At 35.1% G+C, this 24,350-nt stretch overlaps 1 protein-coding gene across 1 annotated transcript in view; it reads right to left on the bottom strand.

Annotated features, from left to right (window-relative positions):
• LOC114049502 (nuclear pore complex protein Nup133-like) overlaps positions 1–24,350 on the bottom strand; it is a 68,622-nt gene that overhangs the window by 21,961 nt on the left and 22,311 nt on the right. Inside the window, exons 11-17 of the mRNA XM_027870743.1 lie at positions 23,327–23,484; positions 19,259–19,350; positions 12,123–12,286; positions 9,985–10,079; positions 7,317–7,541; positions 4,740–4,862; positions 979–1,078 (exon numbers count right to left, since the gene is read on the bottom strand). Coding sequence (XP_027726544.1) covers positions 979–1,078; positions 4,740–4,862; positions 7,317–7,541; positions 9,985–10,079; positions 12,123–12,286; positions 19,259–19,350; positions 23,327–23,484 — 957 coding nt within the window. The remainder of the gene's footprint in view (positions 1–978; positions 1,079–4,739; positions 4,863–7,316; positions 7,542–9,984; positions 10,080–12,122; positions 12,287–19,258; positions 19,351–23,326; positions 23,485–24,350) is intronic.

Raw genomic sequence — 24,350 nt, 5'->3', positions numbered from 1 at the left:
ACTACAATCCTTAAATCACCTATACATTCTTCCTTTGAGATTGCTATATTTTACTTGTAAAAGCATTTATCATGATTTCTTTTAATGATATTGCTTTCCCCCCTCTTCTAGACTATCTCTCACTTCTGTGTAGCTCCATTCCCAATAAATGATTCTTTCTTTTGTTTCCTTGGTGAGACTTGCTGCCATGGATTCAAGTTTTTCTACTGAATCAATAATTTCTGCTGTGTAGGCATAAATTCTGCTCTCACAATTCTTATTTCTCTTTCAAGTATTTCAAGAACACCATGATGGATTCCATGTTCTCTTGGAAATCCATAGGATCCTCATCTCATCAGGTGTTAATTAATTTTCCTGTCTTACAATATTTAATCATGGATGTTTGGACTCTTCTACCTGATCGAGGCCATATTCCCTTCTGTTATTAATATTTTCCCTGTTATCTGGTTATGCTTAAAGTCTTTCAGTTTTATTCCTCCTGAGATCTTCGGTAATTTCATTCTTTCCCCCGTATTTTTCCCTATTACTCACTACCTGACTTCTTCCCCTTTGATGATGGTTTTCCTGGGGGCTGGATATCAAAGCCATCTCTGCATCTTCCCACATTGGACAATTTGACTCCCCAGCTTTGATCTCTGCTCCAAATGAATTATAGTGGGGACGGAACTGGCCCCAGTTGGATGCTAGGCTCTCTTCCTCAAGCTTAGTAAAATATCACATTTTGTCAACATATGTTCTGCCCCAATTTCTGTGCTCCTCAGTTCTCTCTAGCTGAGCTCTCTCTTCACACTTAGTGCTCATGTGATGCTGTCCCAGTCTGAGCAAGCATGTATTGGGGGAGCAGTAGAATTTTGAATTTTTATTTACAAAACTAGTTTATGGAAAAATATAACTCATGGATACAATAAACCATTAGAAATAAACATTTTTAACAAGAAATAAAAACTAGATTTATGTTCTTAATTTTTAGAAGCTTACCTGTCCAAGGAACATATTCAGGTTCTTTTTCTGGGAGTTCTTCCATTCTATATAAGGTATTTCTACTTTGGCGATACTGACTGGCTGCTTGTAGCATATCCTGGGAAAACAAGAAATTACTTATTTCTGAAAATGGAAATTCAAAACATTTTTGAATTTAAGCTGAAACAAAAAAAATCTAACTATGCTACTAACACCTATTAAGATATGTGTACTTGAAAAAAAAATTTCCTACGCTTTATATTTCTATTACCATAAATTACAGTTTTTTAAAAGAATAGATAAAACCAGAAATGTAAGCACCTTACAAAGAAATTTAATTAAAAATTAAATAGACAGTACTTAGTGCATATGACAGAATATTCTCAAATCGATGTGATTTTATCAATGTGAATGTTCCTTCCAATGACGCTGATTGCAAGTTAGGCATGTCAGCCAAGACTATGCAGCTATTGTCCATGTCCTCAAATAAATTCATCAAAAATGATCTGCCCAAAATGTTGGAGACCTGCTTCACTTTCTCTTGACATCAGGATGCCGGTGGTGCAATCAAACTACCTGTGTGGCATTGCTCACTCTCTTCATGTGACAAGTTCATCTTTTTTTTTCCTGTCTTACTGACATTTTTTATTCCTATTCTTTAAAGTTCTTCACTGTTTATGTGGTATACCCTATTCAAACCCCACATATTGTCGTCTATGCAATATTCATTTTCAATTCTTTCAAAATTAATGCATTGTATGTCTCTCAGTCATACAATAACACTGGTACAGACAATTCTTACTTTACACAAATTCACATTATGCAAATTCACCTTTATGTAAAGAATTGTAAAATATCAGTTGAGGAAAATATTGTTTGCTATTGTCAGATATATGAGGGGAAAAAAAGAGAGTCATTGTCCAAACATGTCTCAAAAGCACCATAAAAAAAAAGTTGCACAGAAAACCAGTAGTGATAAAGGTTAGGGGGTGAAGGGGAAACATTTTGCACACTTATGTTTATTTTACCATATAGTACTATGCAAGCTTTATCATTAACTTTATCTTTCATTTCATAATTCTGTTTATTATCATGGTAGAGTATTTAGTATATCTGCAGTTTAGTACATTTTATGACTTGTATAAAGATATCATTTTGTGTATGTCTTTGTTAAACAGAGAATTGGTAAAGACCTTAGCTTAAAAAGGCCAAGGTCACCACTGCATCCGGGGCCATCTTCAGTTGTCCTGATTTATATCTTGCTACTGGACCCAGGCGGCCCCAGAGGAGAAAGTGAGGCTGGTGACTTTGCACAGCCCTCTCTCACTTAAATCCAATTCACTTACAAGTCATGGCATTACTTTCTTGATGCCATGGTCCTCTTTGAGAATGGAAGAACAAACAAGTGAAATGGGGGTGGGGATGGGGCAAATTTGCGTTACGTAAAAATCACTTTACATAGAGGTCTGCAGACCAGTCCACTTAAAGTGAAAATTGTCTGTATTTTAAAAAGTTAAGCCTGTTTCCAGAAGCCAAGGGTCTTTCAAAGAACTGGACATTTCCTGAAAGCAAGCCTGACTGCTTTCTTCCTCTAGTTTTATTCAAGAGGTTTTATTTATTTATGTTTTTGCTCTCTTTTGATCCTCACAATTCTTGGAGGCAGGTGCTAATATAGCCCCATTTTGCAGAAGGAAAACTAGGTAAAATGTTGAATAACTTGACTAAAGTCACATAGCTAAGTGGGGGCAGCTAGGAAGTACAGTGGATAGAATGCTAAGCCTGAGGTCAGGAAGACCAGAACTCAAATCCAGCCTAAGACACTTAGTAACTGTGTGACCCTGGGCAAGTTACTAAATCTGTTTGTCTCAGTTTCCTCATCTGTAAAGAGGAGATAATAACAGCACCTACCTCCCAGGGGTGTTGGGAGGATCAAATGAGATAATTGTAAAGTGCTTAGCATAGTTCCTGGCACATGGCAAGCATTACATCAATGTCAGCTATTAGTAGTAGTAGGTATCTAAGGCAGGAATCAAACTCTGTTCTTCCTGATTCCAAGTCCGATGCTCTATTCAATACATCACCTAGCTACCTCAAGTTGCCCATTTAATCACATGGCATATCTGTACAATAAACATTCTTCATCTACTTGGTCTTTCCTATTTGCATGGTCAGGCCAAACCTATTTTGGGTGGTTACAGTTCTTTTCTAGTAAGTTCTTTAATATTTCAGGGCTTGATGAAAACAGCACATCATCCACAATCAGGAACATATGAAGGACCTCACTATTCATGGGAAATTCCTCTTAAGATATGTTCTAGATTTCCTCCATCTAGGTGATAGACAGAAACCTCCCTATTTTATGCCTTGACTGAAATTTATGATCAGGGAGTCATTAAAAAGGGCTATTTCTATTGTTATATTTTTTTAAGGACTCAAATTATTTTGCTGTATGGATGCCAGATATCTTACTGAAAGAGAATCTCAAAGGCAATATTATGCTCTATTGAATCAAATGCTTTTTCATAATCAACAAACAATAAACACAGCAAGGATGTATCTTTCTAACAACTTTCATATTGAAGAGAATATTACTGTGGAACTGGGATTCTTGGCCTAGGCTCCAAGGAGTTCTAAAGGTCTGTCTTTAGTAGATTTCATTAACTTGGGGGAGGGGATTATATCTTTATCTCAATATAAATGGTTTCCTTTGTAACACTATGTATTTTATTTTATGAATTTTAAAACATTAGTCTGAAAAGGGGTTCAAGGGCTTCTCTAGGCTCCCAAATGGGTTTATGACATAAAAAATGTTAAGAACCCTTGCCATGGAATGGCACTTGTGAAAGTTTACCTGTTTCCTTCTTAAAACCTCTCATCAAGGATGCCCTTAATTCATGTATAAATGAATCTCAGAAATATTTTGTAGAGATGGGAAAGTAGGCATATTGGTTGGTAGTTGTTGGTGTTGTGTCAGTTGTCTTCATTGGTAGCATTATGAACATAGTAGGTGTTTAATAAATATGTATTATATGGTTCATAACTATTCCCCTAATAAAATTTTACTATGATGCTTAATCTGAGGAGAGGTACACAGCATTCTTAAAAGTTAAGCCAATGGAGTATACATTCAGGAAAAGAGAGTCCTAACAATCTAAAAAAACTTCCAGTATTGCCCAAGACTGTCTTGAGGGAAAGCCTGAGTCTGAGTAGGACGGCAACCTGGTTTCTTGACCTCAGGAATGCATGGACCTATCTACTATACTATGGAAGAGTTATAATCTGCGTTGTGGAAAGAGGGCCCACATAGTAAGGAAATAACAGATTTTTTGAAGTACTGATGCACAATTAATCACTTTTTTTTCCTTTTTCTTTGCTAGGTAATGGGTTAAGTGACTTGCCCAGGATCACACAGCTATTAAGTGTCAAGTATCTGAGATTTGAACTCAGGTCCTCCTGACTCCAGGTGGCTGGTGCCACCTAGTTGCCCCTAATCACTTTTTAAAAAAAAAACTCATTATAATGAATACGTGGCTAAAACCACAAATTCCTGAATAGTTACCAGAATGGAATATCTGGCATCCAACCTTTTCATTTCTTTCCATACTGTCTTCCAAGCCTGAAATGCTCTGTTTCCTCATCTCTGCCTCCTGGCTTCCTTTAAGACTCAGCTCAAATCACATCTTCTACAACAGGCCCTTCCTAGTTTAATATTTTAATTTACTGAAATCTAGACTTTTCATCTGTCCTTTAAATAAGTGTACTGCACTACATTTTAGTACCTTCAGGATGCTGTTCACATTGACCACCACCTGAGCCCATTCAACAGATTCCATTGGGGTATCTTTCAAGATTTGTTCTTCTTGTTCCAATAAACATTCAAAGATGGTATCTATCTGTGATACCTGTGAAAAGAAACACAGAAGACTTACAATGAACATTAAGGTACACATTTTGCCAAGAGACACAGAAAAATACTGTGACAAAATACTGCATATATTTATGTTAAACACCCTAAAAAGCACAGATATGAAAAGGTTATTTCTTTAATATAATCAAAAACACATATTTAAAACCCAAGAGATAGATTTGCAGTGGAGAAGCACTGAAAGTTTTCTCAACACAAACAAGGGTAACATGAAGATAGTACTTTTCTCTACTATTGTCTGGCATAGTTCTAAAAATGTTAACTATAAAAATTAGAGAACAAAATTTAATAAAGGTAAAATGTTAGCAAACATAAAATTACCCCTGTTTTCAGTTTACATGATGATTCACTAAGAAAACTCTAGAAAATTAGTGAAGAAATTGAGATTATTATTAGCTTTATTAAAGTAGCAGGATACAAAAGTTAATTCATAAAAGTCATTAACATATCTAACACTATATAAGTTGCAAAGAAGGTTCCAATCTACATTGGTGGAAGAAGTTTCTCATTAGGAGTTCCCAACATCAAAGAACTCACATCTGTGATTTTAAAAACTTAATAAAAACCAAGAAGAAATCATATTAGAAATTCAATTTAAAATAACAATAGCTAATATTTATATACTGCTTTAAGTTTTGCAAAGCAGTTTACATATTCTTTCATTTGACCTTCACAATAATCCTGAGGCAAATGCTATTATTATGTCAATTTTATAGGTGAAAAAACTAAAGCTGGGAAAGGTTAAGTGACTTGCTTAAAGTTATACAGCTAGTAAGAATCTAAGGCAAGACCTGAACTTAGATTTTCCTGATTTCAATTCCAGCACTCTAGCTACTATACTACTTACCTACCTTATACAATGTATAACGTGCTGGAGAATTAACATCCTAACACACTCCAGACACTGAACACTCCATTTTCCCCCAAGCCTTATGAACTAAACATGTTCTTCATCCTCACTTCCATTCCCTCAACCTCTCGGCTATTTTCCAGGCCATCACCTTTGCATTAGCTACACTATCCTCCCTTCTGCATCTCAACTCCTTGGTGAACTAATTCACGCTAACTTGTCTTCTTGAATCCCTTGATCTTTGTCCTATCACAATCATACTTTGCTAAACCCCAACCCTAGTTTACTTCCACCACATGTCTCTTTTGCTCCTATTCATGAGTTACTGGGTAGAGCTGGAGGAAATAATGAAACCTTACCAAATGGGACCACTACAAATTTGTTATGTAAACTCAATTTGGCTCTATCTTCAGCAAGGCAATCGTTCTACTGCACCCTAATCAATTTCACTTTCCCACAGTCCACAGCAACTATTCTAAATCTTTTTATCTTCCCTCAAGCTTTCACAGTAATTCTTCCCTCCAAACTCTCTGCCATGGAACTTGCCTCATATTTCACCACAAAAAAATGAGGCGCAACATGGTTATCTCCAAATTTTATATCACTCAGGCATCATCTCCCTTTATCTCTCTTTCAATCCTATCTTGGATGAACAGGTGGCCCTTCTCCTTGCCAAGGACAATTCCTCTACACGCACCCTTGATCCTAGCCCTTCTATCTTCTCCAAAAGACTATCGCCATTATTATTTATACTCTTTCCCTAATCTTCAATCTCTATCTACTGGCTCCTTCCCTGTTGCCTATAAACACCCATGCTCCTCCATCTTTAAAAATCCCTCAATTTACCCATCCCTACTACTACCATCCTATTTCACTCCTCCCATTCTTTGCCACATTCTTCAGCTTGGTGCCTCCATTTCCTCTATCATTTGCTTCTAAATTCTCTGCAATCTTGTTTCAAACCTTATCATTCAACTGAAAGTGCCTTCTCCAAAGTTACCAATGATCTCTTAATTACTAAATCCAAAAAACTACCTGCAATCTTTAAAACCATTTATCACCTCCTCCTGGATCTTCTCTCGTCTCAAGATTTTCTTGACACTGCTTGCTCTTGGTTCTCCTCCTATTTATCTGCCTGCTCCTTCTCAGTCTTCTTTGCTGATGCCCACTCACCAAGCGTGTCTTCCAAAGCCTCATGTCTATTCCCTTTATACTATCTCACATACTAATTCATCAGCTTCCATATTCAATCATTACTATTATGCAGATGACTCCTAGAATTCTATTTCCAGCAAGAGTGGCTCTCTTGAGCTCTCCAGTCCTGCATCACCAACTCCCTTTTAACATCTTGATTTGGATGCCCCATAGGTATTTCAAACTCGACACATAAAAAACAGATTTCATTACCTTTCTCCTCAAACTCTCCCTTCTTATTTATTCAAGTGATAAGTATCTTTATATTAAATGTATATATTACATACAGCATGTAATGTACTGTATTATATATTTACATACATAATTACATATATTTACATTATAGCTTTACCAAACAGATAAATACCAAGAAAGATAGCATCTTACCTCTCTAAAAAAGACATCCGCAGGAGTAAGACTTGGCGGAACATCACATTCTCTTTTGCTTAAAGCATTTAAGATAGCAGTATTCACCAGGTCAGAAAGTCTAGAATGATGGTTCTTGAGAACAATGGCAGCCGACAACTTTTCGGCATGTTCACAGAGCAACAGCCGGGTTGCCATGGGCATCCCTCTTAATGGAGAAGTGCCCAGACGGTCAAATAAGCCAACCTTGTAAAAAAGATAGACCACATGCTCTTAGAAAGGATTTGTAGTAACATTTTAAAAATCTAGTTAAATTTTCACCCAGATTGATTTTAAGAAATCTCTTTGATTCTTATCATATCTGACCCTTTTCTAGCCAAGGTCAGGGAGCTCTTATAGGCTTCTCATCCTCATTCTATCAGCAGTATCGAAGAAGTCTAAGGGCAAACTAAACCTGAGGAACCACTTCAGTATTTGTTCTTGGAAATACCCTTTCCTACAACTTGTAGACCTTCTTGGTTCGATGCCTCCTTCTTGCCTTGACTTTTGACATTATCACCTATATACCTTGTAGCAACCAACTTGGCAGTTCTAAATTTCAGGTATATCCTTGACTCAGTAGCATTTACCAAATATTTATTTCTATGAAAGATAATTTTTTTTATATTCTAGCACTGAACAATTCTTATAAGTGAAACTCATTCTGGACACATAACGAAGTTAGATCATATTATATTACTATATTTATTATGTTACTGTATTTCCATGTTCAGTTTAGATTTATCTCAGTAAATTATTTTAATGAAAATAAACAAAAAACATACTTAGATAATTCAACCTATGACATAAAGCAACATGTAACACAAAAGAAAAGAAGAGTAAAACATGACATAGATATAGGCAAATCCTTATGTGAAATTCTTAAAAATTCCTGATTAGAAGGAAGACAGAAAGTTTAGGGGATGAATTGTACAGTAAATATAGCACTAAAGTTCTCTTGCTAGGGCAAAAAGAATAGAGTAAGCTCAAAATTAAAAGGATGTAAAATTCAGGACAAAAAGTCCATAACAAACCCTTAATGATAGAGTAATTTAAAAAAAAACAAACCTCATCATAACTATGTTAATGAATTTGAGTGGGTTTTTTTTTTCCTTTGTAAGGCAACTACTATTTCTTGAAGGAGGCTAATAAATGACTGCGGGACAATTATATCCAGCAGTAAACATTCTTCCTAATCCATATTTAAGAAAACTCCAACCGTCTGACCAAACAAGTTATTTCTTTTTTTTGATGGAAATGGAGAACTGGGTTTAAGTGCTACCTCTGCCACTCATTAGCTAGGTCACGTTGGGCAATTCTCTCTGAACTTGGCCCTTCATACATAAAATAAGAATAATAATATTCATACCAACTGGATAGGGCTGTTGTGAGAACATCTGGTAAACTTTAAAGCATTATATAAACATGACCTTTGTCACATCTTACTTAATAAATCAATTTTTCTTACTTCCCCCTCCTAAATTTCAAACTTATTTTTATGTTATAAAGTTCTTCCCCAAATTTCCAGAATTTTTTCTTCTTAAATACAGAAAATATAGGATATTATTCATTTATGATTACAGATCATGCCTACAATGGCAACACTCTCAATAAAATACATTAAAAGGATTGGATTTTCCATTATCTTCACTGTATGGACTGGAAAAAAATCGTAGTACCTCATGACTATTAAACAGGCAAAAATGGTTTAAAAAAATACAGTAAGACAATGCTGGTGGGATAACTAGAAGACAGGCACATTAGTACTACTGACTACTAAGGGAGTTTTGAATAGTCTAATGACTCTGGAAAATAATTTGGAACTACGTGTGAAAAGTCACTAAATTGTTCATATGCTTTGATCCAATAATTTCTCTATTAGAGTGTGTGTGTGTGTGTGTGTGTGTATATGAAGAGAAAGAGGGAGGGAGGGAGAGAGAGAGGGAGAGAGGGGGAGAGAGAGAGAGACAGAGAGACAGAAAGAACGAGAATATAATCCAGGGAAATCAATGACAGAAATACACACACACACAATTCATAGCAGCGCTCTTTGTGGTAGCAAAAAACTAGAAATAATGGATAAATAAAATCTGGCATTTGAAGTTAATAGAATATTATGCCATAATAAACAATATGAAGAACTCAGAAATTTGGTTAGACTTATATGAACTGACATTGAGTGAAGTAAAAAAGTAGAACCAAGAGAACTATACACACAATGACCAAAATGACAAAGGGAGAAACATTAAAGGACATTAGAACTCAGATCAATGCAATTACTAATCTAACTCAGGGAGCCTAATGATGAAATGTACCTCTCTGCTCTCAGTAGAATGGAGGTAGAGTGTAAGGACTGAGTGGGGTATATGCTGTCAGACACAGTCAATACGTCAAATATATTTTCATATAGTTTATAAAACATATATATATTTATATATAGTATATAGTTTGTTTTAACTGTATTTCTTTGTTACAAGAAAGAGATCTACTGCAGAGGACAGGGAAGGAGGGCAAAGATAGTGGGAAATGAAAGTATTGATTTTTAAAAGCATTAATAAAACATTTGTTTAAAAAGATGTGGTAAACCCACATGTCTCCAGGAGTGTTTTGGTCCTGGGTGTCTAAAGTTCTCAACAATTTAGACTCTTACTTGATGAATAAAATCCATAAGGAAACAATGGGCTTTCATTTTGTCTTCTAGTTGATGAAGAATAATAAGCGATGTATTACTGAATCCTGGCGCTTCTGTTAAAACATAATAATAAAATTTGAATACTAAGTGTGTTCTAGTTTTATGTCATTGCTAATAAAAAAAAGACAAAGAAAAAACCAAGCATTAGGCACACAGAAAGACAACTATTGGTAACATCACCCAAGAATTATAAAATTTAAAGGAACATTTTTGAGACTGAAATATTCTGTGTTTGGACTCTGATTCCACTTTTTTAAACAATTCTACTGCTATCAGGAGAGAGATCCTCCCTCTGATATTTCTGCATAATCATCTCACTAAAAAAGTTTAATCATTTTATAGCACTGAAAGGCTGACATCTATAGAGACGACAAGCCATCAACTGGGAACCAAGTAGGTATACTCAATTTTCTTAATTTTAGCAATGGAAACTACTCAAAAAAAAAAAAACTACAATGCAAACTCTAGCAGTCTTTTATAACGAACAGAGGATAAAGAAGGAGACTCTGATACCAAGAGTTGTCACTTTTGTTGTCACACATGTGATTTATGTCAGCTGAAAACAATAACTATGTTAAATTCATCATTTAGTTCCTGATCATATATGCTATATGTTAATAAAAATTATAGTTAACAATCTACTTTAAGAAATGAAAAAAAATTGATGTAAATATACCTCCCCAAGATAGCATAGTTAGCAGATTTCAGAGCTGATCTGCAAAAATAGATACTAGGCTTAATGTAGTCCAGATATTCAAAAGTAAATTCTATCAAATTTCTACAGTACAAATAACTCCTAAATTAATAAAGCTTATTTCAAAACATAGAAAGATATGGTAAACTACCCAATTCCTTACATGAGCAAATAAGATGTTGATCCCTAAACTGAAAACAATGCTAAAAAAGAAAACCACAGACTAGTGGCACTAATTTATACTGACATAAAATACTAAATAAAATACCTGCAAAAAGAATATAACAGCACATGTCAAAAAAAAACCAAACTATTGGGGTGAAGTAGAATTTATAAGTAGAATGTAAAGATGGTTTCACATGTAGAAATATCACAAACCTTAACACAAGGGAAAAAATAAAAATATGATCATATCCAGTGACACTGGCCTCTCTGTTGTACATCAAAGAAGACACACCATCTCTCAGCTCTGGACATTTTCACTGGTTGTCCCCCATTGCCAGAATGCTCTCCTTCATCATTTACATCTCCTGGCTCCCTTGAAATCACAGCTAAAATCTCATCTTCTAAAGAAAGTCTTTCCCAAGGATCTAAGACATCTCCAAAGGCCTCATGATGGAAAATGCTATCCACATTCAAAGAAAGAACTAAGGAATTTGAATGCAGATTCAAGCATACTATTTGCTATTTTTTTTTTCTTCTGTTGTGCTGTCTTCTTCTGTTCTTTCTGGTGGTTTCTCCTATTGGTTCTAACTCTTCCTTACAACATAACTAATGTGAAAATATGTTTATTAGTAATGTATATGTATAGCCTATATCAGATTGCATGCCATCTTAGAGAGGGAGGTAGGAAGGGAGGGGGAGAAAAATTTAAAACTCAAAAGCTTATGGAAGTGATTGTTGATAATTTAAAATAAATTAATTTTAAAAGTTTAAAATTAAAAAACAAGTCTTTCCCAATCCCAATTCTAGTGACTTCCCTCTGTTGGAATTAGATTGAGCGATTCTAGAGGGCAGGAAATGTCTTTTGCATTTCTTTGTATCCTCAGGGCTTAGCACTGTGCCTGGCACATAGCAAAGAGGCACTTAATAAATGCTCATTGACTATTATGTCTTGTTATTTCATAAATTGCTATAATAGTGGTTACTATTATAATTTTTTTTTTTTTTTGGTGAGGCAATTGGGGTTAAGTGACTTGCCCAGAGTCACACAGCTAGTGAGTGTTATGTGTCTGAGGTCAAATGTGAACTCAGGTTCCTCCTGACTCCTGGGCCGGTGTTCCATCTACTGTGCCACCTAGCTGCCCCTATAATTTTTTTACAAAAGAAAACTAAGATACCCTTCCCTTTCTCAGAATAATAGTAATACCAATGTTAAAACCTTATTTTTAAATTTTCTTACCCTCAGGGACAGATTCAGCCCATCGTGGATCAGAAGCTGGGTAGTCATCCACCAAGTCAACACTGATTTGGGTCACAGCTCTATCTAGTTCAATGTCAGAATCCGAATCAGTATGAGATGAAAACAGTTCATCAACCATGATTTGAGCATGAACTAGATCTTTTCTGTAATAAAATTGGAAAGGTTTTTAAATTACACAGGTATATAAATAATCATTTATTAGATTTCTTTCACTGAAGGCACAAATGTAAAAAGTCAACAGATGCCTAATCCGATTAAGAGAATAATCCTGAAAAAATTAAATTGATTTTATATCATTTTAATATTGATTCTATTCTGTAATTGAACCAATTCTGTATCACTATCCCATTTTGTATGATTGATCAAGGCACATTTGTTTCTTTGCCTATGAGCTAAGTTTAGAAGTTCAGTTCTCCTGTTAATCACTATTCTATTCTTGCCTCAAGGAAATCTATTATCCTTGAGGGATGCAGGTAGACACCAGGGAATCTGGTCTAGTCTCTTTTCATAATCATCAAACAATTAACACAATGGGATCTTATAGTCGCTACATCTTTAATCAAGTCCATGGCTGAATATTGTTTATGAAATCTTGCATGCTCCTTATTAATACCCACCAACGTAAAGATAATGCTCAGGAAGATTTTTTTATAGATGGGAAATTAGGCATATAGTTAGCTTTTTCTGGTTTTAAGTCTGAGAATTTTTCTATAACTTGAATATCTTTCTCTCTTTCTACTACCTTACATACTTATCCCTCAATGCCCTCATAATTTTGTCTCTTCCAGTATGACAGTGTAATAAGGCTGCTTTGTCTATTTTTGTTCTTTTTTGTGAAATTCTTACCATCTCTATAAGCATGCTCAGGACTGTGATACTCAAGTCCTAGTATGATTTTTCCACTTTCTTTGATGATGATAAAAAAGTGTGCTATAGTAATCTTTACAGATCTTTTTCACTTTTCTTCTGTTTATTGTCTTCTTTCCATTTTTATCCCTAAATGTCCCAGGGAATAATTCTGCTTAGTTGAATTTCTAGCCACAATTTCTTTAAAAAAGTTTCACTCTTCAATGATTCTTGGATTTATGAGTCAATATGATTCATATCTGTCTATCGTATTAATTCATAAAATTTTACAAACATGTTCATATTCTAAACTGGTGTTGCCCATGGCTACCATCTCTGCTTGGTAAATAGGTCAAATATTTGCTCTCTAAGGAACTTTCTGAGATCTTTTTTTTTTAACTGTGGTAATATATTTACAATGGTTAAACTTTGGTATAAATTTTTTATAATTAGTGATCATGTAATTTCTGTGGTCCATGTGCAATTTTCATTGCTAATTTTTTAAATTTAAAGTTCTTCACAAAATCTTTCTCAGATTCCCTATAGTGGTGTGGAGGTCATGACCCTAAGGACAGAGAGACGAAAGTGAAAGTCCTTGTCCTTAAGGAGCTTCCAATCTACTGAGAAGATACAACAGGTGCATACATAATTAAAGTATGGAAAGGTGTAGTCCACAATTGAATATTGCTTATGAAAGCTTGCATGTTCCTTAATAATACCTTCCAAAGTATAGACAATACTCAGATTTTTTAATAGATGGAAGAATAGGCACACAGTAAGCTTTTCTGGGTATAAATAAAATCTGAGAATTTTTCCATACCTTGAATATCTTTCTCTCTTTCAGCTATCTTATATATTAATCCTTCAATGCCCTAATAATTTTGTCTTTTCCAGCAGTTTGTCTCCCACGCTTAGAATGCACTCCTTTCTCCCTTAAAATACCTTGTTTCCTTCAAAACTCTGCTCAAGCACTACTTTCTATATGAAGCCTTTCCTGATCTTCAGATTCTAGGGTTCTTCTCCATAAAAAATTTACCTCATATTTAGAAGCAGCTTTGAATATGTATGGCTCCAGCAAGACACTTGAGTGTACATACTCACATATATGTTAATGAGTTTGTGTGTGTGTGTGTGTGTGTGTGTGTAATATGTGTGTGTATGTATATGTTATCTCTACAGACAGAATGTGAGCTCCATAGGGGCAGGGACTGTTTTATTTCTTTGTTTCCTAAGTGTCTAGAACAGTGCCTGGCACATGATAGATACCTAAGAAGTACTTGTTAAATGACTGATCTCATACCATAATATTGATAAGTAGCTGGAAAAAAAAATACCATGAAAAATATTGCAATTTACATACCAACATTAGTTGCTAAGAATAGAGAAGTAGAGAATTCTATAAAGAACTTCCTACCACCCTCCAAATTAAATCTACACACTTAATGACTTCAATAAAAAGGAAGGAAAAGGATAGGGTGGTAAGAAATAGCATGATTCAAGAAAAGTATAAGAGAGACCAAAGCAGTATAGATTACACAGAAACCTCATGTCTTTATATCATGAACATTTTCTTCAAGAAACTAGTTGGTATGTGCTAGCTATGGTATGCACAAACAATATCACTCACAAAAAAGATTATATTTTAAAATACAGGAAGTGAGGATCATCCATAAATAAGTTACCCGTGTATAGTTCAAAACTGTCAGTGCAAAGATCAGAAAAAGCAAGAAGACGAATAATAAAAAAAGATATAATGTACAAATAAAGTAATTCCATTTTCATCTATTTAAACAAGCAATTAGTAATGATATCACCTTTCCCTTTAAAAGAAATTAAACAAAGCCCTCTCAACATTCTGCTCCGAACAACTTTAAAATACTACCTCAAATCAAATTCTGGAGTGGCAGAGTTAACCAAAGGTGAGAGTGAGACATTCTTCCAATCCAAGACAACTCAGAAGTTCAGAAATCGAGATTTATGACACATGGAGGCTGGCCCAGAATGCACATGGATGAAACACCACTGGTAAGACTAGGTGGCAGCCATTGTGCAATGACTAACTTTGATAGATTTAAGCCCTTTTCATCAATGCAAAGATCTAAGACATCTCCAAAAATCTCATGATGGAAAATGCTATCCACATCCAAAGAAAGAACTATGGAGTTTAAATGCAGATTGAAGCATACTGGTTTGCTCTTTTTTTTCCTTCTTTTTTGTTTTGTTTCCTCTTTCTTATGGTTCCTTCTATTGGTTCTAATTCTTCCTTACAACATGACTAATGTGAAAATATGTTATATGTATATGTGCAGCCTATATCAGACTGCGCGCCGCCTTAGAGAGGGAGGTTAGGAGGGAGGGGGAAAAAATTTAAAACTCAAAAGCTTATGGAAGTGATTGTTGATAACTCAAAATAAATTAATTAAAAAAAAAAAAGACTAGGTGGTAGCAACAGAAGCAGCAGCAGCAGCTTCAGGAGTTACCAAGCCAAAGACAGTAAGGGGACTTAGCAACTGGTCAGAAAGAGAGTATAAGGGACTCAGGTGCTAGCACTGGAGGCAGGACTAGACTTTGTTTGGCATCGCCATTGCCTAGGCTCACTTCTGGGTCCATATATCACACCAGCTACAAAGTACCAAAAACTTCTAAACCCCAACAACTAGCACTGAACACAGCAGTGAGAAAAAGCCTGAAGCTTGAGACACTGCCCCTCCACCCCTTACACCTGAAACAAAGCCTAATAATGACAAATTCCAAATCAAGAAATAGGGTGGAAAAATACAACAACAATAACAACGACAAAAGAACCTGACCACAAAAAGCTACTATGGTGACAGGGAAGAAAAACAGACCTAATTAAAAGGTATAAGCAGGGAATTACATTTTACAAAAAGGAACCATAGACAAAGAAGAAATAGCAATACTTAACATATATGTACCAAATGGCATAGCATTCAAATTCTTAAAGGAAAAGTTAAACAAATTACAGGAGAAAGTAGACAATAAAACTATACTAATGGGGGACCTCAACTTTTGCCTCTCAGAGCTAGATAAATCTAACTATGAAACAAACAAGAAAGAAATCAAAGAGATAGACAGAATCTTTGAAAAGATTTCTGGAGAAAACTGAATGGGAACAGAAAGGAAGATATCTTTTCCTCAGCTTACAGGGCACCTTCACAAAAAATGATCATGAATTAGGGCATCAATACCTCACAACCAAACGCAGGAAAAACAAATATTAAATTCAACTTTTAAATACCATAATGTAATAAAAGTTACATTTAATAAAGGGCAATAGAAGCATAGATTAAAATTTAATTGGAAATGAAATAATCTAATCCTAAAAAATGAGTGGGTCGAAGAACAAATCACAGAAACAATCAATAATTTCATCAAAGAGAATGACAAGAATGAAACAACATTCCAAGATTTGTGGGATGCGGCAAAAGCAGTACTTAGGAGAAAATTTATCTCTAAATGTGTACATCAATAAAAGAGAGAAAGAGCATATTAATGAATTGGGCACACAACTAAAAAAAAAAACTGAAAAAGAACAATTAAAAATCTTCAGTTAAACACCAAAACAGAAATCCTAAAAAAATCAAAGGAGAAATCAATAAAATTGCAAGTTTAAAAAAAAAAACCATTGAACTAACAAATAAAACTAGGAGCTGGTTACACAAAAAATAAAACAAAACAGATGTCCATCAATTACGGAATGGCTGAACAAGTTGTGGTATATGATTGTGACAGAAAATTATTGTGTTTTAAGAAATGACAAGCAGGATGCTTTCAGAAAAAACCTGGGAAGACTCATATGAACTGATGCAAAGTGAAATAAGCAGAACCAGGAAAAAACTGTACACAGTAATAGCAATATCATAAGATGATCCACTGTGAAAAACTTAGATACTCTAATCAAGACAATAATCCAAGACAATTCTGAAGGATCCATGATCAAAGATGCTATACACCTTCAGAGAGAGATAAACACTGAATGCAGAGTGAAGCATACTTTTTTCCACTTCATTTTTATTGTTTCATTTTGTTTATTTTTTCTTTCATAATGTGACTAATATGGAAAGAATGCAGAGTGAAGTATACTTTTTTCCACTTTATTTTTACTGTTTCATTTTGTTTGTTTTCTTTTAAAACATGGCTATAACATATGGAACTATATTTTGTACAACTTCACATATATAATCGACATCAAATTGTTTACCTTCTCAAAATGAGGGGAGGGACCTGGGAAAGGAGGGAATCAAATTTTTTTTAAAATGAGTATTAGAATTTTTTTTTTACATATAATTGGGAAATATTTAACAAAATAAAAATAATTTCTAAATTAAAAAAATAAAGGAAATCAGACAGTGGAATCAGAACATCTCTTTAAAATGGCCTAACTCTATCAATGCTTACTTCTTAAATTCTATGGCTACAATCACCACAGAAATTCTCAACTGATAAATATTCTGGTCCTAAAATCAGAAAGACCTGGATTTCAAGTCAGACCTTTGACACATAAGAGCAGTGTGTCATGAACAAGTCACATAACCTCTCAAAGCCCCAGAAAATAAAAAGTGTAAGTTACAGTTGTAGGTCTAATTCAGTGGAAGAAATAGTTGGGAGAATTCCTTACACAAAAGGTTACAAGTTTAAGCCAACCTATTATTCTCTTACTCAAACCTCAAGACCCTGTAGTATTCTGTGAAACCTAAAGGGATAGACATGTCATAAGGACTGTTCATTTATTCAACAGTGAGTGCTACTAAGTGTCGTAAGGAATGCAAAGGCTAATAGACAGAGTCTTATGTTATCATAAGACGTGCACTGCTCCTCATAATTTGTATTCTGAGGTCTCTAGTAAAAAACTCAGGATTTGTTATAAAATGATTTGCCACATTATTATTAGTGTAATCCAACAGAAAAGCACTCAACTGGGAATTAGAAGTCTTAGATTTTAGACCCAGTTATGCCACTATTTAGCTTTATGTCTTTTGGTAAAATCATTGGGCCTCAAGTTTCCTCATCTGTAAAATAAAAGGACTGAACCAGAAGATCCTTAAGGTCTCTTTAAGCTCTGAAATTCAGGGATCCCTTTCCATATTGACCTGGGCTACTGAAAATCTGCCAGAACTTTCACAATGAAGTCACAACATTTTTACAACACATATGGATGACCACATGAAGGAAAAACTAGGAACCACTGCTTAAGGGCTGGGTCTTTTAAAACAGAAAAAGCTTGTCTCATTGCACCCCCTACTGACCAGAAGACTGAACACAGCTATGAAAACAGTATAAAGGATAAATACAAAAAAGCAAGAACTTTAGAAAGATAAGTACATCAGAATGCTAGTCCAGGGCTTCCCAAATTTTTTTTAGGAGGGTGAGGGGGGTAAGAACGGGAGAAGGGAGAACTATTTTTCATTTTCTAGAAACCTTGAAATCACGAAGGTATGTCTTCAAACACGTGTACATACTAACGCTAAAAGCTCTGACCAGTACAAAGAAGGGGACAGAATTGACTACTGTGCTCCTTCTCTCCTGAAAATCCCCTCATTCACTGAGAGGGGCACATGGGGCAAGGTATAATAATAGTAATTGGCTTGGGGAACTACCAAGTAAGGTTCTCAGATCTAATACATCTAGTAGTTCCTAACCTACTGGCAAGAAACCCTTGATCTAGCCCAGAGATCTTATTTTACAGACAGCAAAACTTAAGTTGAGAGGTTATATTTGCTCAAGGTCACATACCTCACTAGTGACAAAGCCAGAATTAGAATCAAGAATCAAATATATTCACTAAAAAAATCATCACTCTAAAGACCATTATTTCATATTCCTCCTAGGAAAGAAAACAAGTTTTTTTTTCAATTTCACATTAAAGTACATTAGATTTCGCCTGGTTTTAAGATATGCATAAATAGACCACTCTTACCCTACAACATTGCAAAGTTCAAAGTCACACCTCAGTGTCACTAGCAAAACCTCCAACTCCAACCCTTTGAGGGTCTGTTATAGGATTGATCATAAAATTTTGAAGTGGAATAGACCTCAGCATTCACCTGCTTTAAAATGTTCACATTTAAGAGACAAAGAGGATGAGGAGCAGAAAAGCAAAGAAACTTTTCCAGGGTCCTGTGAATTCCAAATTCATGACTTTCTTCTTCACCCTGCCTTTTCAACTTGCTAAGCTTTTTTTTTTAAGTGGTATACTGAAATAAAATTTATCCTTAGACTTATAGTCATGCTTCACAAGTATTTTATACCTGCAGTACTGGAGAAAAGCAGCTTTTAGCAATCTTGTCTTGTCTTCTTGTGCTATGACATCCATTTTTGTAGCGTTTTCAAAAACTGGACTCTGGAATAACAAATTATATTTTGGAGATGGAATCACTAAAACATTTAAAGCTGTTGGAATAAATAACTAGATACAGATTCACAACAAAAAATAATGCCCAAACACGTGCAGAACATACCTGTAGGTTTATTTGAGTTCTTTATAAAAGCAAACTAAGCAATACCAATCTTAATTTAATTTGATAATCATTTATTAAGAACTTACTATATGCCAGGAACTATGCTAGTTGACAGAGATACAAAGATAAAAACAGCAGTTGCTACTCTCAAAGTGCTTCAATCTACCAGTGGGGATATATCTGATAAGAAAGTGCTGGGACAAACTAAGAGATCACAAATAGAACTCTAGGAAAATGAAGGAGGTAAAGCTTTCAGCTGGAGGGATTAGAGAACATACCCTAAACTGAGCTTAAATGAAAATATAAGATTCTAACAGGCAGAAAGGAGGAGGGAGGGCATTCCAAAAAGGCACCATGGCAAAATGTGAGATTTTACAAAAAGAAATTGAAGACTTTGCTTTGATATTTACTTTCTGTGTGGCCTTGAGAAACTCACTGTACTTCTCTGGGCCTCATCTGTAAAGCAATATGGTCAGACTAACTGATTACTTACATCCCTTCCAGCTTTAAAGCTATAATCCTATGGTTATTCTAGGCATAAAGGATGGTCAGTGTGAAGGTACAGAGACAATACAGAGCACTTCAAGTTCAGGGAATAGTTAGTTTGGCTACAACAGAGTACATGAAGAAAAGAAATCATGAATAAGGCTGAAAAGGTAGGTTGGAACTAGGCTGTGTAGGACCTTAAATCTCAAACTTTTTTTTCCATATGACTATAAATTGTTTTGATTTCCTCATTGGAAAACTGCGTGTTTATATCCTCTGATCATTTATCAATTAATAATTAGAGAAATAAAAATTAAAACAACCTTGAGATAGCATTTTACACCTACCAGACTGGCTAAAATGACTGAAGGGGAATGTGACAAATGTTGGAGGGGATGTGGAAAAATTGGGACACTAATTCATTATTAGTGGAATTGTGAACTGATCCAACCATTCTGGAGAGCAATCTGGAATTATGCCCAAAGAGTTATTAAACTGCCTAAACCCTTTGACCCAGCAATATTACTACTAGGTCTATTTCCAAAGAGGATTAGGGAAAAAGGAAAAGAACTTATACATTCTAAAGTGTTTATAGCAGCTCTCTTTATGGGGGCAAAGAACTGGAAATTGCAGGGATGCCCATCAATTGCGGAATGGCTAAACAAGTTGTGGTACATGATTGTGATGGAATACAGCTGTGCTATAAGAAATAATGAGCTCAATGATCTTAGAAAAACATGGAAAGACTTGCATGAAATAATAAAGAGTGAAACGAGCAGAACCAAGACAACACTGTATATAGTAACAGCAATATTATTTTAAGAAAGACTTTGAGAAAATAAGTCATTCTGACTATTATAAATGCCCGAATTAACAATAAAGAACATATGAAGATGCCATCTGCATCCGGAGAAAGAAGTGATAAATAGATGTATAGAATAATTTATACACACACACACCCCCCTCTATTTTTGTCTAACGGTAGTGATCTCTAGGGTGGGAGAGAAAAAAAAGGAAATTTATATGATAATATTATATATTTTATATGAATAGTAAGTTGTACATAACATATTTGCAGTTTCATGTGCAATCATCTTTTTTATTATACTGTGTTATGGAAATGGTTGTTTTATTCCACAAATTAAAAATAAAATAAATTTCTAAAAAATATCAAACTTAAGAGTTATGATTTTATCCTCCAGGTCAGAGGTGTTAAACATGTGGGCTTCTGGTTGGCAACACTCCAGGGTGCAGTCCAAACCAAATTAAAATGTAACTGGGAAATATTTAACAAAATGAAAATACTGTAAAATATAGATATTATATTTTAAAACTAAAGTCAATATGTGGCGGGATCCTTATGCAGTTTGGTGGCCTCTATTTCTATTTGAGTTTAACACCAATGCTCTGTGTAGCAAGTTCTAGTGGACAACAACTTCAAAATCAGTCAACAATGTGATATGAGCAGCAAAACAGATGTGATCTTAGGCTACAAAGGATCCTGGTGCCCAAACTAGAAAGACAAGAGTCTCATTTTATACTGTCCTAGTCATGGAGTACTGTGTTCAGTTCTGGGGGCTACATTTTAGGAAGGACATTGATAAGCAAGAGAATATCCAGAGGAAGGTGCTCAGGATGAAGAGGACGACCATGAGTATGCAGTGAGAATAACTGAAGGAATTGAGAATGTTTTGCCTGGAGAAGAAAAGATTTACGGAGGACATGAAAGCTATCCAATTATCTGAAGGGGTATTAGAAGAAGGATTATACATATGCTCTGAACCTCAAGAGGGTGGAAAATAGGAATGAGTGAAAGTTGGTGAGAAGCAAATTTAGACTTGCGGTAAGGAAAAAAAATTCCTACCATTTAGAAATAAAGGTGGGATTTGCTGTCTTGGGAGGCAGGTGGTTTTCCCATCATAAAAGGTTGACAAGAAAATACAGAATGACTACTTCTTGGGTATTTTTATAGAGCGGTTTTCTGTTCATCTACAGGTTCAACTAGTGGCTTCTAAGGTTCCTTCAAATTCTGAGTTCAGTCAACTTGTGATCTGAGCAAGTCAGTGATGTGATCAGAACCCTGCACTGGGAAGATTACTCTGAATGCTATGTGAAGGGTTTAATGGGGAAGTGAATAGGTAGGCATCTGTTGTAGGCATCTGTAACAACAGCCTACGTAGATGATGCAAACTTCAACCAGGGCAGTGGCAGTAAGAGTAGTGTAGAAGATACAGGTGCAAGAGATGCTGTGAAAGTATAATCAACATAATTTGGCAAACGATGGCTATGGAGGATGAGAAAAAAGGGGAGAATCAGAAATAACTCTGAGATTTCAATCTGGGAGGATTGTGGTATTGTGAAGAAAAAAAAGAAGTTGGGAAAGTAGGTGTAGGGCAAATGATGATGACTCTGGCTTTGCATGGCCTGAGGTGTTAGGAGGTGCAGGCCTGAATCTTATTTAAGGAATTAGGGTAGGATATAAAGATTTGGGAGTTGCCTGTGTAGAGGAGATAACTAAACTTGTAGAAACAAATGAGGATATCGGGGAACGCTAGGGCAGAAGAAATGATGAGAAAATAGGGCAGAGCTCTGGGGTAATAATCGCTTAGATGGCAGGAGGATGATGAATCAACTTGGCAAAGGAAACCAAGAAGGATCAGTCTTTTTGAAAAAGATAAACTAGGGGACAGCTAGGTGGCGCAGTGGAGAGAGCACTGGCCCTAGAGTTAGGAGGACCTGAACTCAAAGTCAGCTTCAGACACGTATTTCCTAGCTGTGTGACTTTGGGCAAGTCATTTAAACCTAACTGCCTCACAAAAAAAAAAAAAAGATAAACTAAAGTACTACAAAAGAAATTCAGACATTTTAAGGACATAGGTCATGTTTAACATCATTACTTACACTCTTTTGTGACAGACTAAAGAATAAAGAAACCATTATTTCACAACACATAATTACCTTTTTTGTTTATCACAAACAATATTATAAGCCAAATTATTCATCATAGTTATTGTTACCATTGTCTTAAGGTTTTTTGTTGTATAATATATATAATACATTGTGTTCCACTGAATATCAAAATTTCTTTAATTTCTAAGTTTAAATAACACTCATTGGTCTAAAGGTCTAAAGCATGGTCTAAATAATACTCATTGGTCTAAAGCATGTCTAAAGGGAAAAACATAATCCAAATATCTCTACTTTGCCAAATAAACTTTTAAATTTTAAATTGATTAGATGTTTTATATTACATAGGCCTGGCTTTTGTTTTTTTCACTAGAAGTATAAAAAATGGTGAACTAATCCAAACTATTCATTATTTTTAGTCTTTTCATATAATATTGACAATTCACTTGAGAGACTATATAATACCTCATTATTTGGTCCAGCAACTGAAGAAGCCAAGGAATCCTCAAGGTCTTCTGGTAATACTGAAACATTTTCCCTAGAAACAATTGCCACTAGTCCACTGTTCCTAGAGAAAAAAACTGGAAGACCAGCACAGGAACCAGCTCCCAAAATACTATCTCCTAAAAGAAAGAAAGACATAATGATAAAGGTTATGTAACAGAAAGGAAATATTTTTCACAAAATATTTTATAGTTCATAAATTTTCCTTAATCACAAATAAAACTTCACCTGCTAACCATGATGTAATCAATTAAACATTAATGAAAGGTATTAAAAAACTTTTAAAGATAATTATATTTCAAAACTTATTTTTTCCTCTTTAGTATTTCTGCAAACCAACACTCCAGATCTTTGAGGCAATGAAATGGGAAAGGCGATGGACTGAGAATTAGCAGGGATGCTGGACATGCTGGTGCACACCTAGAAAACCTGCTAATTTGGGAGGCTGACGGCAGTCAATCTCTTGAATTTGAGAGTTGTGAGGTATAGTGTGCTAAGCCAACTGGGTGGCTGTACGATGTCAACACAAAGCCCGGAGAGAGAAAAACCAGTCCAGGTCCGAAATAAAATAGGTCAAAGCTCCCAACCCAATCAGTAGTGGGATCAGGTCTATGAGTAACCATTGTATTTTCAACCTAGACAAGAGGAGACCTGGTCCTTAAAAAAAAAAAAAGTTTTAATTAAAAAAAAAAGTCTATAGAACCGAGTTAAAATCTGGGTTCCTGACAATTATTAGTGTGACCAGGGCTAGTCACTCCTATGAATTCAGTTTGCTCATCTTTAGCATGATGATAATAAATAACACTGGTGTTACTTACTTCTTAAGACTGCCGTAAAGCTAAAAGCACCATATAAATATTGTTTTTCAAAGTAGAAGAGGCAGTTTGGTGCAACACAAAGAGCCCTGGGGAAAACCTCCAGTCAGGGAGCCCTGGCTCTCATTCTGGCTCTTCCACCAATGAGGTCTGCTGTATGATTTTATCCA

This window comes from Vombatus ursinus, unplaced genomic scaffold (assembly GCF_900497805.2).
Source record: "Vombatus ursinus unplaced genomic scaffold, bare-nosed wombat genome assembly UNPS02014798.1, whole genome shotgun sequence".
NCBI lineage: Eukaryota > Metazoa > Chordata > Mammalia > Diprotodontia > Vombatidae > Vombatus > Vombatus ursinus.
This window is presented reverse-complemented; position numbering and strand designations above follow the sequence as displayed.